The 17,290-nt window shown below is 43.3% G+C and overlaps 1 protein-coding gene across 2 annotated transcripts in view; it reads left to right on the forward strand.

Annotated features, from left to right (window-relative positions):
* Positions 1-15,167, forward strand: part of LOC106566902 (beta-catenin-like protein 1) — a 36,943-nt gene extending 21,776 nt beyond the window's left edge. Inside the window, exons 12-16 of one of the 2 annotated variants that reach the window (XM_014135473.3) lie at positions 1,719-1,816; positions 2,209-2,289; positions 10,690-10,827; positions 12,151-12,223; positions 14,839-15,167. In XM_014135473.3, the coding sequence (XP_013990948.1) occupies positions 1,719-1,816; positions 2,209-2,289; positions 10,690-10,827; positions 12,151-12,223; positions 14,839-14,927 (479 nt within the window). In that variant the 3' untranslated portion in view covers positions 14,928-15,167. The remainder of the gene's footprint in view (positions 1-1,718; positions 1,817-2,208; positions 2,290-10,689; positions 10,828-12,150; positions 12,224-14,838) is intronic. The other variant, XM_014135474.3, reaches the window with a different exon arrangement.
* Positions 15,168-17,290: the final 2,123 nt, after the last annotated feature.

A 17,290-nucleotide genomic window follows, 5' to 3' on the forward strand; every position in this document is an offset into this window, starting at 1 on the left:
GGTGGCATTTAAGACACAGTCCAAGTGGTACTGTAACACACTCAGACTTTGAGTTGAACTGCCACCGACTGCAGACTAGTACTTCTTCTGCAGCTCAGCCCAGGGAGTCTTAGCAGTGGTCCCAGTCCTTCACCAGAGGCACTTCTTATACTAGCTTTAATGATGTCCTAATTTACCCACCCAGCCACCACACCCCCACTGTGCCCATGTGACACTGGTCCTCTGGAGATGGGGAGAGCTGAGACAGCACTTCCTTTCTGTGGTGCTGTTTGATGAACATGCTGCTGCTCTGTTTGTTTACTTCCTGAATTTGATGTCCCTCTTATTGTACAGTATTTAGTGGGGAAAATAGGCCTATCACTGTGATTGCCAAAATATGAGTTTATAATAAGAGGGTGGGTGATATTTTTCCATTGAAATGTATTTCTTTGGTCCTGAATACTTGCCTTGCTCAGTTATTTGGCTGTTCATTTTCATTAAAAAAAGATGAAGATTTCTGATCAGTATGGTGTAGCTCCTAAAGCTTGAGAAGTGACAGCAACTCCCATGCCATCAGTAGTCTAACGACACCCCCTCACTGGATGACAAGGGTATGTCTTAATCAGCATCGATCTTGTGCACCTGTTTGTGTAGAGTGCCCAGTAGCGATCAATAACATCCCACGGTGGTGTCAAGGTGCTGACAACAATCACCACTCGGCTTATGTTGACAAACTAATGTCCCCGGAAGTTGTATTCCCCTCATTGTGTAGACAGTCCACTTGTTGACATTAGCTTAAGATGGTAAAACCGATCATAATAAACACAAACAGTTAATTATAAAACTAGTGAATAGAGTTGTGGGCTTGCATTGTATGGCATTTATCTCTCTTACAAAATGTGTTGATAAGTGGCATATTGGAGAGCAGTATTGAGCACCTTCCTGAAGATGAGTCTTAAACCAAAATAGAATCAAGTCTTGTGCTTGTTGCTTAGCAACTTCCAGGATAAATTGAACTTAGAAATTGACCTCTTATTAATTGTCAAATTACAGTTTCATATCAGCATGTAACTGTTACTTTTCCGTCTTTTGTTTTAGTATTTTGTGTATGGCTGATTCACAAGTATATTATTTTGTCAGATTTAGGTCTAAATGTCAGATGCAGGTGTAAGCTGGAACAAAATTGGTGTGTCACTGGGGTAGAGTAAATGTTCTGTGAAGTGTGTGTTTTGGTTATTAGGTTAACAATAGCACTCGTAGGACCAATTGCCTTTTACTAATTTTGTCAATTAACCAGAGGTTTTGGAGCCCAGGCTCATTAAATGGCCACACACCCTCTACATAAGGGCTTTTATCATCAGAAAATTATATTCAATGACAAGCATAACGGTTGTGGAGCATTACAGCCAGCCTTTAATGAAAATTGATTTTTAAATTTCATTACTTTGTATTTTTTCCCTGCTAAGATTTTCCATGCTTATCTCTGCATACTAATAGCAAATTATCATCAGTCCTAATCATTATATTTTTCAATTCCTGCCACTGCCACACTGTAACCTGATCTTGGAATATAATCAGTTTTACAATAGTCTGTTGCTCCTATGAATTCTGAAAATGCATAGTATTTTTACGTACAGTATAAGATTAGCAATAACACTAGGCTACTTCAAACCCCTCATGAAGCTGAGCTACCTTGATGAAGCCACAGTGGAAGTGATATTGTTATTTTCTCTTTGCAGAACACGTGTGTTCCATCATAGCTTCCTGCCTGCGGAACCTGAAAGCCCAGCAGAGGACGAGGCTCCTCAGCAAGTTCACAGAGAACGACTGTGAGAAGGTGAGATCTTCACAGATCCACCACTGTGCAGATATAAAAAAAAAATCTGCAATATTTCGTAAAAGTGCATAAGGAAAAATGTGCCCCATTGTTCGGGTTTTGCATGTTAAGTTCTAGAATAGAAGCCCCCTGGTACAGGTGTGAGCTTGTGTTGATCAGCCTGTGATTGGTCACTGTTATTGACTGAAATATTGATACTGTGGTGGGAAGAGTTATTAACCTCACCACCAGTGATCGAGACAACAGTCTACCTGAGTGGTTCTACAGACACGGTCGTAGACATACTACATGCCTGCCTCTGACTGTCTGAATTCTATTTTCTCCCTACCTGGGGATTTTGTATGCATAGTTCCTTGTAATGGTGTCTGATGTCTTCTCCCTCTGTCCTACAGGTTGATAGACTGATGGAGCTGCATTTTAAGTACCTGGAAGCTGTTCAGCTGGCTGACAAGAGGATTGAAGGAGAGAAACACGTAAGGGTCCTACCCCTACCCCCCTCCGCTACCAACAGCCTGCATTCTAACCTCGACTGACAATTCTGAAACAAAGGCAGATAAGTGTCCAGATAAGAAGAGTCATTTTAGATAGACTTGTAATTTTCACAACTTCAGGACTTGGGGATAGCTTGGAGAGAGGCTGGAATCCTTGATTTAAATCCAATGCCCAAATATAATGTCATTATCTATGTTAAACTCCCCAGCTTCTGCTGCGTGGACCCACTCAGAATATGTTGCTGTGTGAGGGTTATGTCTGCTTGCTTTTTGTGGCTGGAATCCCCCTCCATTGTTACAGGCAGAGATGCCCAATGAGATCCGATCAGCCACAGGTAAGCAAGGCAGTGTTTGAGTCTGATACCCTGTGATCCCAGAGAATGTGTGAGGCCCAGACTGTGCTGTGCTCCCTCAGCCAGATGGAAAGAGTCAGATAAGATAATTATCTTCTCCAGCAGGAGAGAGAGGACAGGAGAAGGTAGAGTTTTAAGAGGGAGATAGCTTTAAGATTCATATCTGATGAGAAATTATTTTATTTGACCCCCATTGATTTGAAATTGTAAATTAAAGGGTGACAGCTTGACACGGCTTGACATTCTCCATTACTTTTGAGTGCAAGTATGACCAAGTGACACCCAACGAACACATTTTCTGTCTTCACTATCTTGATGCACATGGATAGCCCTAGTACATTGTTCAAAATGAGAATGTATTTAGTTTCGTTACAGATTGAAGAAACGTAGGTAACTAATACTTTAAGTATCTTATTTCAGTCCTGGCTGGGATCTTCTCTCATGTCTTTTATCTATAAAGATTCCATTTCCTGCTGTGTCCTGTGCCCCTTCCACTTCCTTTGTACAACTGGCTGCCGTCAGCAGTTCTGTTTTTATTAGTCCACTCTCGTTCAGGTGTTCTTTTTTTAGGGTAAGCAAAATGTTTTGCTTTTCTACTCCACAGGAGAATACTTCTCGTCATCAGAGGAGTCCTCCGGACCTGAATTTAATAAGCTGCTTATTTCCCCTCCCTCATCCCTCTTTCTTGGTGATAATAATGATGCTCTTGGAAATTGATTAAAGTAAAACATGTCTGAGACCGACCACAATATGGCAAAATTCCTCAGTGCAGTACTGAGAACATGGAAATCTCAGTTGTTTGCATATGATTAAACTAATCTCATCTTCTATTTAAAGGTTGTGTTAAGGCACTGGGAATTAGTCCCCACATCTGCCCCCTCGTCCACCCACCCACCCACTCTCTCTCCCTCCCCGCCCTCTCTCTCATTTCTGCTTTCGAGGCAGGCCGAGGCAGAGAGATGATATCAGAGAGAAGACGGTGCTAAGTTGCTGTGAAATTGATTAGCGCCGACAAGTAATTACTGCTGTAGCCCCTGTCAGGTTAGTCAGGTCTCTGCTGACTGCAGGCAGGGAACGAGGAGTAGTCCAACTACCTGCAGCTCCTCTAGTAGCCACACTATCCTAGTGGTCATGCTATAGACATACAGGGCTGCACATTCTGCACGCAAACAGCATTCATACAGTGACTTGCGAAAGTATTCACCCCCTTGGCATTTTTCCTATTTTGTTCCAATACAGCCTAGAATTAAAATAGATTGTTTTGGGGGTTTGTATCATTTGATTTAAACATGCCTACCACTTTGAAGATGTAAAATATTTTTTATTGTGAAACAAACAAGAAATAAGACAAAAAAACAGAACTTGAGTGTGCATAACTATTCACCCCCCCCAAAGTCAATACTTTGTAGAGCCACCTTTTGCAGCAATCACAGCTGCAAGTCTCTTGGGGTATATCTCTATAAGCTTGGCACATCTACCCACTGGGATTTTTGCCCCTTCTTCAAGGCAAAACTGCTCCAGCTCCTTCAAGTTGGATGGGTTCCACTTTTGTACAGCAATCTTTAAGTCATACCACAGATTCTCAATTGGATTGAGGTCTGGGCTTTGACTAGGCCATTTCAAAACATCTAAATGTTTCCCATTAAACCACTCGTGTTGCTTTAGCAGTATGCTTAGGGTCATTGTCCTGCTGGAAGGTGAACCTCCGTCCCAGTTTCAAATCTCTGGAAGACTGAAACCGATTTCCCTCAAGAATGTCCCTGTATTTAGCGCCATCCTTCAATTCTGACCAGTTTCCAAGTCCCTGCCAATGAAAAACATCCCCACAGCATGATGCTGCCACCACCATGCTTCACTGTAGGGATGTTCTCGGGGTGATGAGATGTGTTGGGTTTGCGCCATACATAGCGTTTTCCTTGATGGCCAAAAAGCTCAATTTTATTCTCATCTGACCAGAGTACCTTCTTCCATATGTTTGGGGAGTCACCCACATGCCTTTTGGCGAACACCAAATGTGTTTGCTTATTATTTTCTTTAAGCAATGTTTTTTCTGGCCACTCTTCTGTATAGCCCATCTCTGTGGAGTGTACGGCTAAAAGTGGTCCTATGGACAGATACTCCAATCTCCGCTGTGGAGCTTTGCAGCTCCTTCAGGGTTATCTTTGTTCTCTTTGTTGCCTCTCTGATTAATGCCCTCCTTGCCTGGTCTGTGAGTTTTGGTGGGTGGCCCTCTCTTGGCAGGTTTGTTGTGGTGCCATATTCTTTCCATTTTTTAATAATGGATGTAATGGGATGTTCAAAGTTTCAGATCTTTTTTTATAACCCAACCCTGATCTGTACTTCTCCACAACTTTGTCCCAGATTTGTTTGGAGAGCTCCTTGGGTCTTCATGGTGCCCCTTGCTTAGTGGTATTACGGGCTCTGGGGCCTTTCAGAACAGCTATGTATGTATGTATGTATGTATGTATGTAATGTAATGTAATGTTATGTATGTATGTACTGAGATCATGACACTTAGATTGCACACAGGTGGACTTTATTTAACTATGTGACTTCTGAAGGTAATTGGTTGCACCAGATCTTATTTAGAGGCTTCATAGAAAAGGGGGTGACATGCATATGCACGCACCACTTTTCAGTTTTTTTTTTTTTTTAGAAATAAGTGATTTTTTTTTCTCACTTCACCAAATTTTGTGTCTGTCCATTACATGAAATCCAAATAAAAATCAATTTAAATTACAGGTTGTAATGCAACAAAATAGGAAAAACGCAAGGGGAATGAATACTTTTGCAAGGCACTGTCACTGGATGCATCAATGTTGAAAGGATTTCAAAGGAGAAAGTATTTCAAAGCGTCCAGAAATGAGCCTTTCTCTTGCCTTTCCCAACCTTGTCTATAGCCTAGCATGCACTATATATACAAAAGTATGTGGACATCCCTTCAAATTAGTGGATTCGGCTATTTCAGCCACAGCCGTTGCTGACAGTTTTATAAAATTGAGTACACAGCCATGCAATCTCCTTAGACAAACATTGGCAGTAGAATAGCCCGTACTGAAGAGCTAAGTGACTTTCAACCTGGCACCGTCATAGGATGCCACCTTTCCAACAAGTCAGTTCAAGTTTCTGCCCTGCTAGAGCTGCCCCGGTCAACTGTAAGTGTTGTTATTGTGAAGTGGAAACGTCTAGGAGCAACAACGGCTCAGCCGCAAAGTGGTAGGCCACACATGGTCACAGAATGGTACCACCAAGTGCTTAAGCGCGTAGTGTGTAAAAAAATCATCTGTCCTCGGTTGCAACAGTCACTACCGAGTTCCAAACGGCCTCTGGAAGCAACGTCTGCACAAGAACTGTTCGTCGGGAGCTTCATGAAATGCGTTTCCATGGCCGAGCAGCTGCACTCAAGCCTAAGATTACCATGCGCAATTTCAAGCGTCGGCTGGAGTGGTGTAAAGCTCGCCGGACTCTGGAGCAGTGGAAAAGCGTTCTCTGGAGTGATGAATCGCGCTTCACCATCTGTCAGTCCAACGGACAAATCTGGGTTTGGTGGATGCCATGAAAACGCTACCTGCCCGACTGCATAGTGCCAACTGTAAAGTTTGGTGGAGGAGAAATAATGGTCTGGGGCTGTTTTTCATGGTTCGGGCGAGGTTCCTGAGTTCCGGTGAAGGGACATCTTATCGCTACAGCATACATTAGGGTTGACTCCAGCAAAAAAACAAAAATCAATGTTGGTCGACCAAAATTTGTCTTTTCTTTTGACCAATCGATTGGTCCAAAAAAAATGACGTGTATATTTTTCCATATAGACACAACCTGTGTTTTTTTAAAAATAAAATCAACTATATGCATTGAGCTTGTCTGATGCTTTAAGTTTACGGTTTGATGAAATTAGACAAATGCCTCGAGGGCGCCAGAGTTATAGATAAGAAGAAAAAATCTGACCCAACTGTTCTCCTCCCACTCCTGCTGGCTTTCACAGGTTCTGCCATTACTCTCCTGAAGTAGCCGGTAATTGGCTAAAGGAGTCGGCGGAGACCTTTCTCATGTGGAATGCCAATTTATCTTACCATTTCTACCGATCTGCATGCCTTTTAAGGTTTTCATATGCACGTTTTTGTGAAAGTTTCAATTATAATAGTGTTTTCATGTCTGAAGCATTGTCATGTGGTTAATGAAAATACTACCCAAATCTAATTGAAAATAATACAAACCTAAAAACTAACTTATTTTGCCGTTGCCAACTATGTAAAAATAGCATACATAAAGCCAGGAAATAAAAACATTGCAGTCTGCAGGTAGAAAATATCCTGATTTCAAAAATGAAATATCCTGTACATCACATTGGCTACACATGGCCTGTCTTCAATGAACTTGAAACATTTTATCAACTGTTAATAACATATGTGGGTCCAGCCCAATGCTTGTGATAGCGAACTTGCAGCGTTGTATATTCTGGGCCCTCAGTTTCCCATGCCAGTGAGCTCGGGACAGACACAGCTGTAGGCTTTGCACAAGGGATAAGAAGCAGTGCTTGACTTGGGCAGGAGCTCACTGGAGCTGAGTCCCAGCACCTCAAATGTTCTACTGCTTGAAATCCTCTTCCTCTTAGCATATTAGCTCAAAAAATATTATGGAGCTCCTGCCCCTAAAATATAAACGGTACTGGCAACCAAAATGAGTACCGGCAACTATTTCAGTCCAAGTCAAGCACTGATATGAAGTAATCAGGTAATATTTTATGACGTTTCCACTTCATCAGAGCATGACATTTTCCCTTTCACGTTGAGTGGTTATCCAAGGGAGAGAGTTGGAAAGATTTTTCAAATACATTGAGGAACTATTGTAATTGTCAATAGATGTAAAAAACCACCTTCATTTGTTTGCTGTTTGAGGTGAAATAAACAACATTGCTTTGAGAAGCTCCACAGGTCATTAAGCCAACCAGAAATAGTATCAGATCCCCAAATGGGCACATTTATATGCCTGCATTCCCTTACTCAACATTGACAGAAGTTCTCCAAATAAAAGACAATGACTAAATTGACAAAACTCATAAATCGAATGAAATAAATCAAAACTTGTTTCTCACAAATGTAGCATATGTTGTTTGCAGAGTGCACAACCTGTCCAGTCCGACAATGATAACGGGAAGACTGGAATAATAATATTGAATGCATTAACAGAAATTACCGTAACCAAAGTAACAAACATTGTAGATTAATTCTTATAATTTATAACAGTATATGTACTACTGGTGATATAGGTAATGGGAAATTGATATACACCAACAATCAAACGCAAACAATTCATACAATGAATGTGTGCAAATTGGCGGGAGTGTGCGCGTTCAGGAGAGAGAAGTGCATCTGGGCACATGGTCAATCCATGGCCATGCAGCATTTACGGTGATATGGCCTCAGCAGAAGTCAGGGCATTCATGCTTTGCGAAGCAGTGCAGATCTGTTGTCAAGGAAGTGAGTTTGTTATTTCTACAGGATGTTCCGCCCTCACCTACCATCAACCAATCATGTCAATGCGGAGCTGTACAGAGCCCTTCGCATTGTTAAACATTTGGTTCCAGTCATTAGAACGAGCCTGTTCTCCTCAGTTAAGGTGCCACCGACCTCCTGTGCTATCTATTTGTTACTGCTTGACTGAAATAATCTCGGTCGAACAACAGCCTAACGACCAAACAATCCACCAGTTGACTAATTGGGGTCAGCCCCAAATTACATTCTAGATTATTCTGTTCTTCCAACTTTGTGGCAACAGTTTGGGGAAGGCCCTTTTCTGTTTCAGCATGACCATGCCCCCGTGAACAAAGTTTGGTCCATACAGAAATGGTTTGCTGTGATCGGTGTGGAAGAACTTGCACAGAGCCCTGATCTCAACCCCATTGAACACCTTTTGGGATAAATTGGAATGCCGACTGCGAGCCAGGCCTAATCGCCCAACATCAGTGACCGACCTCACTAACGCTCTTGTGGCTGAATGGAAGCAAGTTCCTGCAGCAATGTTACAACATCTAGTGAAAAGCCTTCCCAGAAGATTGGAGGCTGTTATAGCAGCAAAGGGGGGACCAACTCCATATTAATGCCCATGATTTTGGAATGACATGTCTGATGTCAGGTGTTCACATACTTTTGGTCATGTAGTTTACCTTTCTTCCAATTGTAAGTGTTGGTGGTTGGTTTCAATGCGTTGGTTATTTTTGCTCCTCTCTCTCCCTGCTTCCTGTCTTCCTCCCCTTACCTGCTCCAGCCTCATTAAGAGAATGGAGCTATTGCTCAGACATCCATTACCTCAGCCTCTATGTGTAGGAGGGCTGTGGGATTGATGGGAGCTGGGTAGGGATCAGGCCTGAAAGGGCCTATTGCGTAGCATCATCTCCCAGCCAACCACTGGAGTCTTATTGATCCTTGTGATGGCTTAAAGTGTGTACGTTTGTGTGTGTGTGTGTGTAGGTGGTTGCCTGTATTTCTGGGATTCTATTACCTAGGTTAGGATCAAAATAGAGAAATGCCATTTGAGTTCTGAAAAGCCAAATGTTAATCTGTGCAACTATCAAAAGTGAAAATCAGCATCTCTCCCTGTTCAAATTGTATCACCTACTCTTACACCACACAAGTAAACTGATTCGGTAAGCCCTCTGGCGTACGGAGGGCTACAGTAAGCTCAGGGAAAGTGCTGACAAAGAAGTAACTTTAATTCTTTGCATTCCACCAGAGGAAAAGCATGGAGCCAGCATTTGTTCCATTTTGCTGTTGTCATATTAACACCTGTACTGGACCAGGATGTGGAATGGAGAAGAGACTGAAAATCGGTCCTCATTACTTTCTCCTTGGTGGTTGGTTGTCAGGCCTCATTCCTTGATTAAGTCGTCCAGGTTTCCTTTGAAAAAGTTTTTCTCCACTCCAATTATTTTCAGAGTAATGAGGACAGACTAGCTGGTATGTTTGCCAGTCCCTTTGTCCCTAGGGTTCGCTATACATTAGCATATACAGACAGTTTATCCACTTGGTCTGATGCAGTAGCCTATATGAGAGGACCGTCTCAGAACAGGCAGGAGTTTTGTTCTGAAAGCTGCACCAGCTATATCCCCAGATGTCTTTTTAAACATTGTTTTCAATCATGGGTAGGTCTATTGTTTTACATCTAAATAGGCTAGAGTTGAAAATGCTTACAAGTCCCAAAATAGTCTTTGATAGAAGCATACTAAAGATATTTTAACGTCATAAATTAGCCTAGCTTGAATGTGTCTTGATATGATTTATTTAAAGAAATTGAGCCCTTCAATGTTGTAATGCTTTCAAATTAAAGTCAACTGACAGGCGTCAGTATTTGAATCTGAATGTCAAGCACACGGTACTGCCCTCTGGATCCACATTTGAAGAGCAGTTTGTTTTCATCACAAACCTCTTTTTAAAGGATCTTGTTTGTTTGCTCATATATAGAGCACGGATTAATATTCCTGTTGGATGCCCTTGTGTATGACTACTAGAGCACACTGACTGCTGCTGTGTGCATGCCAGCAATATGCCTCCCTCTCTGATGCCAGAATATCCCTTGAAAATAGATTTAGTCCTGAGGGGGAGGCTGATGTCTATTGGTGCAATTATATCCAGTAAAGAATGCCAACTGTCATGTTCTCCACCTGGGGTGAGAGCTAACATGCACATCAGAGTTCTGTTGCAGTTCTTCTCAGGTGTCAAGTCGTCATGGTTAGGAGTTAGGCACCACATGCTAGAAGCCCCTTCTTCTTGGTCCGGTTGCATGGCTCATGATGATTAATGTGGCCGTTGTGTTTTGACAGCCATACGTTATTGGCATATGGACAGCTTTGTTAAGATTGATAACTATGCAGCTGTGCATGCAGGCAGCAGAGCAGACCCCCTGGCCACTTAACTCTTAAATCAATTGATATGTGTGTTGACTTGATCAATAAAGAGATTGGATTTGGAAAGGTTGACAAATAACACTTGAATATTCTTTTTTTAAATTCTGTTTTTATCCATGTGTGTCACAGGACATGGTTAAACGTGGTGAGATTCTGGATGATGTGATGGAGGATGAGTTCTACCTACGGAGGCTGGATGCTGGGCTGTTTGTCCTCCAGTTGCTCTGTTATATCATGGTGGAGATCAGCAACTCAGGGATATCCCAGGTAGGGCCATGGGCTGATTTACATTAAATATGAAAAATACCTACTGTATGTACAGTATATATATGAAGATTCAGCTACTTGTATTTGGTACCTTGTAGGTACACTGCACAACCAAAAGTGTGTGGACACCTGCTCGTCAAACATCTCATTCCAAAACCATGGGCAATAATATGGAGTTGGTCCCCCTTTGCTGCTATAACAGCCTCCACTCTTCTGGGAAGGCTTTCCACTAGATGTTGGAACGTTGCTGCGGGGACTTGCTTCTATTCAGCAGAGCATTAGTAAGGTCGGGCACCGATGTTAGGCGATTATGCCTGGTTCGCAGTCGGCCTTCCAATTCATCCCAAAGGTGTTTGATGGGGTTGAGGTCAGGACTGTGCAGGCCAGTGAAGTTATTCCACACCGATCTCAGCAAACCATTTCTGTATGGACCTCGCTTTGTGCACAGGGGCATTGTAATGCTGAAACAGAATCATCTACAATGTTGTATGCTGTAGCGTTAAGATTTCCCTTCACTGGAACAAAGGGGCCTAGCCCGATCCATGAACAGCCCCAGAACATTTTTCCTCCTCCACCAAACTTTACAGTTGGCGCTATGCATTCGGGCAGGTAGCTTTCTCCTGGCATCTGCCAAACCCAGATTCGTCCGTCGTACTGCCAGATGAAGAAGTGTGATTAATCACTCCAGAGAACTTGTTTCCATTGCTCCTGAGTCCAATGACGGCGAGCTTTACATCACTCCAGCCGGCGCTTGGCATTGCGTTTGGCGATTTTTATGCTTGTGTGCGGCTGCTCTGCCATGGAAACCCATTTCATGAAGCTCCCGCCGAACAGTTCTTGTGCTGACGTTGCTTCCAGAGGCAGTTTGGAAAACTGTAGTAAGTGTTGCAACCGAGGACAGACAATTTTTGCGAGCTACACGCTTCAGCGGCCCGTTGTGTGGCCTACCGCTTCATGGCTGAGCCGTTGTTGACCCTAGACATTTCCACTTCACAATAACAGCACTTAGTTGACCAGGGCAGAAATTTGAAGGAACTGACTTGTTGCAAAGGTGGTATCCTATGATGGTACAACGTCATAGGATGTGCAAATGTTTGTTTATGGAGATTGCATGTCTGTGTGCTCGATTTTTAAACACCTGTCAGCAACAGGTGTGGTTGAAATAGCTGAATCCAGTAATTTGAAGGTGTCAACACACTATCTTTTTTTTAGCTTAACTTCTGAGTGATATAGTAACTGTACAATGTCACAAAGAGGCAAAGTGTACAGTATGCTAGCATTATCAGTGATTCAGTCATGACCCTTTGTCCTTTTTCCTCTCAGCTGCAGCAGAGGGTGCATCAGATCCTGAACCTGAGGGGAGGCTCTGTCAAAGTGGTGCGGCACATCATGAGAGGTGAGGGTCCACGCCATACCCTGCTCGACGCAGAGAGACTAGCACTGACATGGATCTACTCCGAAGCCATACAACACCTAGCCTATTTACCAGCCTCACCCTTTCCTTCTTTACCTAAAAGGCATAAATACATTTGTACTATTTGGTTTTTAGTTTATATATTCATGTGATTTGTATTTTGAGTTATTTATTAACCTCTGTCATTGTCAACTAAGACCAGGAAGCTGTGGACGGTATGGCTCTCAGCCCTGATGACATGTAGTGATGTAAATAGAGACATCCATCATGTCACAGCTTGGACATGCTAGTGAGTCTCATGTTGATGTGCAGCACTAGCCCCATGTCCCCTGTCTCCCTCGAAAGCCAACAGTTACTACTTACTTTACATTCATGCTCAGCTACCCTCGTCTGTGTCGTCTGTGTCTGTGTGAGGCTGACACTGTGTGGGTGCCAATTAGTGGGAAGCTCATCCCTGATCTCCCCCATTTTAAAAGGCTGACTCCTGCATTGGACATGGCTTTGGCAGCATGAACAGGTTAAATACATTCAGAGAGGATGTCAATGGCTCTGAACTTGACCCCGATCTTTTAGAATGAAAGTGAAGGCTGTCTAGAGTGGACCGCTGATGGGTTTGAGATGACCAAATCTAGGGATTTTTTTTATTGCTGCCTATTATCTCACACCCGTTCTATGGATAATATGGAGCTTGAGAATAAATTGTGATACTAGATTGTTATTACTTCTGTTGAATGATACACTAGGTATATTACATTCGGTCTGCTCCAGATGATATAGGTTGTCTGTCCAGGCCTCTACACTCCAGCAGCCTCAGCGGTCTGGTCAGGCCAGGGGAAATGACCTTATTGTCTGACGGGCTCCCACCAGATGTGGCCTCTTGACCCTCAGCTCAGAGTGGGAGGTTCTGTGGAACCAAGGTATCAATGAAACTGTGTTGGGGAATTAAGAATGTAATGTAGCTTTCTAAATTAGCTCCGATTGACAGCTGCTCAGTAAAAGGGCCCAACCCGTGAAGTCACGTGTGGTGGACGATGCCATCCAGAAGCATAATGATCCTGTGTGTGTGTGGGACTGCCATACCCTCCCAACCGGTGCAGTCTGAGGTTTTGAAGTCTTGCATAAGACTACAACCTACAGATTGAAGGTGTTATTCTTGGGAGAAATGAAGCATTGAAGTTCTTCGGAGTGTCTTGACAAGCACTGCAGCAGTCTGCACTCCCTGTTATCTTCAGCTCATAGCCTCATCGGTGACACATCAGAGTTGACAGCTGAAGTGTCAGGAGCGGTTCATTTCAAAGGTTTCTCCATTCTGTAAGTTTGCAGGCTGAGATCCTTAATGATTAACCTACTTGTCGACAGTGAGACTGGCTCGAAAATTAAGTGCAACATTTGCGATCGAGCAGGAAGCCCTATTCGGTGACCCAGCAAATGGTAGCAGCGTTTGTCACGCCATATTCCCCTCAGCCTGGTCGCCACAGTGACAGGAAGAGCGCCTTAGAATGCCAGCCCATGATTTTGGAGAGTGGGCCTGTCTTCTTGAGGATAATTCTAGGGGATATTGGGATTGTGTGGGTCATTTGTGGAACCCTGCTGGCTCACACACATTCGGGCTGAATGAGCAGGGTATGATGTAGGACTTCAAGAAAATATTTGGAGTCTTGTTTTTTGTTACTGCTTCATACCACTGTGTATAGTTTTACTATCAGTCATCATGAATATGAGATTCAGAGCGCCGCTCTGTGTTAGAAAGTGTGTGAGTCTCTTAAATTTCTGGTCATGGTTACTGAATCTCAGGAGGAGATGAATCCTCTGTGTGAACTCCTTATGATTCACCCCAGCAGTCTATTGAAGGCATGTTTTTCCCCTTGCCTCAGGCCATTGTCAGAAACTCTTTTATTCTCTGGCATTTAAAAGAGAAACTTTGTTTTTGATCTCCTCTCTCAAGGGTCCACAGGCTTTACTGGTAATCCTGCAAGAGGGGCTACCTGCGCTGGGCTTCTGACAGCACACTCTCCTCCACATTAGACTCACAAATAGACTGCTGCTTTCAGAGGCTACACCTGTGTGACTGCCTGGCGTTCCACAGCGAGTTTGCCTCAGTTAAAGAAGAGTCTAGTGTGAGTTGGCAGGGAATATAGGCTGAAGTATGTACCCTTGAGAGACGAGGTGTAAGTCAGGGGATGTAGGAATAAACGTACTGCACTGCTAGAGCGCAACACTGGATCTACAGGCTAGAACATAGGGTTGGAGATTCAGTTTTAGAAAAATCTATATCCTAGATTTTTAGGTTACAGACTGCAGCCTTTTCTATATATATCTCCTTTTTTGTATTCTGGCCTCGGCACTAAGCCATGGGTTATTTAACACGCGTATGGGAAAACTGTGTGTTCATGCATGTTTTCTTGTGTGGGCGTGAGAGAGAGGAAAAGAGCGGTTATGTCATTGTCATTCAGGAACATCCTCCTAGGTTTCAATTCCCATTCCTTTGATTTGTGTGGATTACAGGAACCATGCCCATGGAGTGGTTTGATTCAAAAGAAGACTGTGTGAAGAGCTCATAGTCAGCCAGACTAAACTTGGGGATTTGTCTTTTTCAGAGTATGCTGAAAACATTGGGGACGGGAAGAGTGAGGAGTTCAAAGAGAGTGAGCAGAAGAGGATTATGGACCTGCTGGAGAACTTCTAAACCTAACCAATCCCTGGGAGGAGTACCTGACCAGGACAGAGGGTCTCCACACACTCAGACAGAAGATACCAGTGTCCAGCAGGTGCAACGAAGCTGTATTGACTGCTCTCTCTGTGTGCTGGACTATAGTGACTCAAAATATAATAACAAAGATGTGCAATCTTAAGCTGCAACTCTTTCAGACTCACATGTTTGTGTTGTTTGATTTGTGTATTTTGTAATAAAATCCCATCTGGATAAGATTGTTTTTGTGATTTTTTTAAAATCCCCATTTACACCTCATTTCCATCCTTCTTTTGAGATAGAAATGCTTAAGTAATTAAATAAATTCCTGTCACATTGTTTTCTGTGCAGGTGAATTATGTTTAATTATTTCCCACTTTGTTGCTGTTGGCAGGGTTGTGTTAGCAGTAAGAGAGGTTGAGGGAAGACCGTGTAGGCCAAGGGCATGACGCACAACCTAAAAGAAGCATAGACAACTACTCTCAGGCCTTTTGTCATCATCTGGTAAGACTAGAATGGTATTTATATCTCAAGCATACATATTTAATGGGAGGATGTCTGAATATACAGTATGCCTCTACACAGAAGGACTGCCGCAGTTGGGTTGTGAAATCACAGCGTGACACCCTACAGATAGTGGTAATGTGGTCTGATGCCTGGGATTCCCAGGGTGACAAAGGTGCTGGTATCATACTGCACCATGTCTGTTCATATGACTTCCTCGGCAATCCCAATGGAATGGGGCGGGTAGGCCTTATTCGCAGCTCTTAGTAGAAACTGAAATGTGCTTGGTAAGCAGATTCTGTGATGTGCGCTCTGGTTTATTCATGAGTTAGTGAGAATCCTTGTGTTGTCAACTTCTGGTAAACCATTGCCACAGATTTTTTTTAAATGGCGCCGGAAGAAATGGCAGCAGTTTTACGGGCGCCCAACCAATTGTGCTATTATGTGTTTTTTTCGCGTTATTTGTAACTTATTTTGTACATAATGTTTCTGCAACCGTATCTTACGGCAGAAAAGAGCTTCTGGATATCAGGACAGCGATCACTCACCTCGGATTAGACTAAGATTTTTTTCTTCAACAGCAGGACATTCTCCGAACACCCGACAAGGCCAACATCCCAGTTATTTGCAAGAGGAAGAGACGCAGGTACAGAGGACACAGAGCGGGGTGCCAGGTTCGGATCCGCAGAAGACGAGTAGGAAAGCTGCCGTTACCGTCAATATTACTCGCCAACGTGCAATCATTGGACAATAAATTAGATGAGATTCAATCTGTAATATCTTATCTTTCACGGAATCGTGGCTGAATGATGACATGGATATTCAGCTAGTGGGATATACGCTGCACCAGCAAGATAGAACAGCACACTCCGGTAAGACGAGGGGGGGGCGGTCTGTGCATATTTGTAAACAGCTGGTGCGCAAAATCTAAGGAAGTCTCTAGATTTTTCTCGCCTGAAGTAGAGTATCTTGTGATAAATTGCAGACCACACTACTTGCCTAGAGAGTTATCAGCTATACTTTTCGTGGCTGTTTATTTACCACCACAGATGGATGCTGGCACGAAGACCGCACTCAGTCAGCTGTATAAGGAAATAAGCAAACAGGAAACCGCTCACCCAGAGGCGGCGCTCCTGGTGGCCGGAGACTTTAATGCAGGGAAACTTAAATCAGTTCTGCCTATTTTCTATCAACATGTTAAATGTGCAACAAGAGAGAAAAAAATTATAGATCACCTGTACTCCACACACAGAGACGCGTACAAAGCTCTCCCTTGACCTCCATTTGGTAAATCCGACCAGAATTCTATCCTCCTGATTCCTGCTTACAAGCAAAAATTAAAGCGGGAAGCACCAGTGACTCGGTCTTTAAAAAAGTGGTCAGATGAAGCAGATGCTAAACTACAGGACTGTTTTGCTATCACAGACAGGAACATGTTCCGGGATTCTTCCGATGACATTGAGGAGTACACATCAGTCACTGGCTTTATCAATAAGTGCATCGAGGATGTCGTCCCTACAGTGAATGTACGTACATAGCCCAACCAGAAGCCATGGATTACAGGCAACACTCGCACTGAGCTAAAGGGTAGAGCTGCCGCCTTCAAGGTGCGGGACTCTAACCTGGAAGCTTGTAAGAAATCCCACTATGCCCTCTGATGAACCATCAAACAGGCAAAGCATCAATACAGGGCTAAGATTGAATCGTACTACACCGGCTCCGACGCTCGTCTTATGTGGCAGGGCTTGTAAACTATTAGACTACAAAGGGAAGGATAGCCGCAAGCTTCCCAGTGACACGAGCCTACCAGACGAGCTAAATCACTTCTATGCTCGCTTCGAGGCAAGCAACACTGA

Source organism: Salmo salar, chromosome 13 (genome assembly GCF_965601325.2).
Source record: "Salmo salar chromosome 13, fSalSal1, whole genome shotgun sequence".
Taxonomy (NCBI): domain Eukaryota; kingdom Metazoa; phylum Chordata; class Actinopteri; order Salmoniformes; family Salmonidae; genus Salmo; species Salmo salar.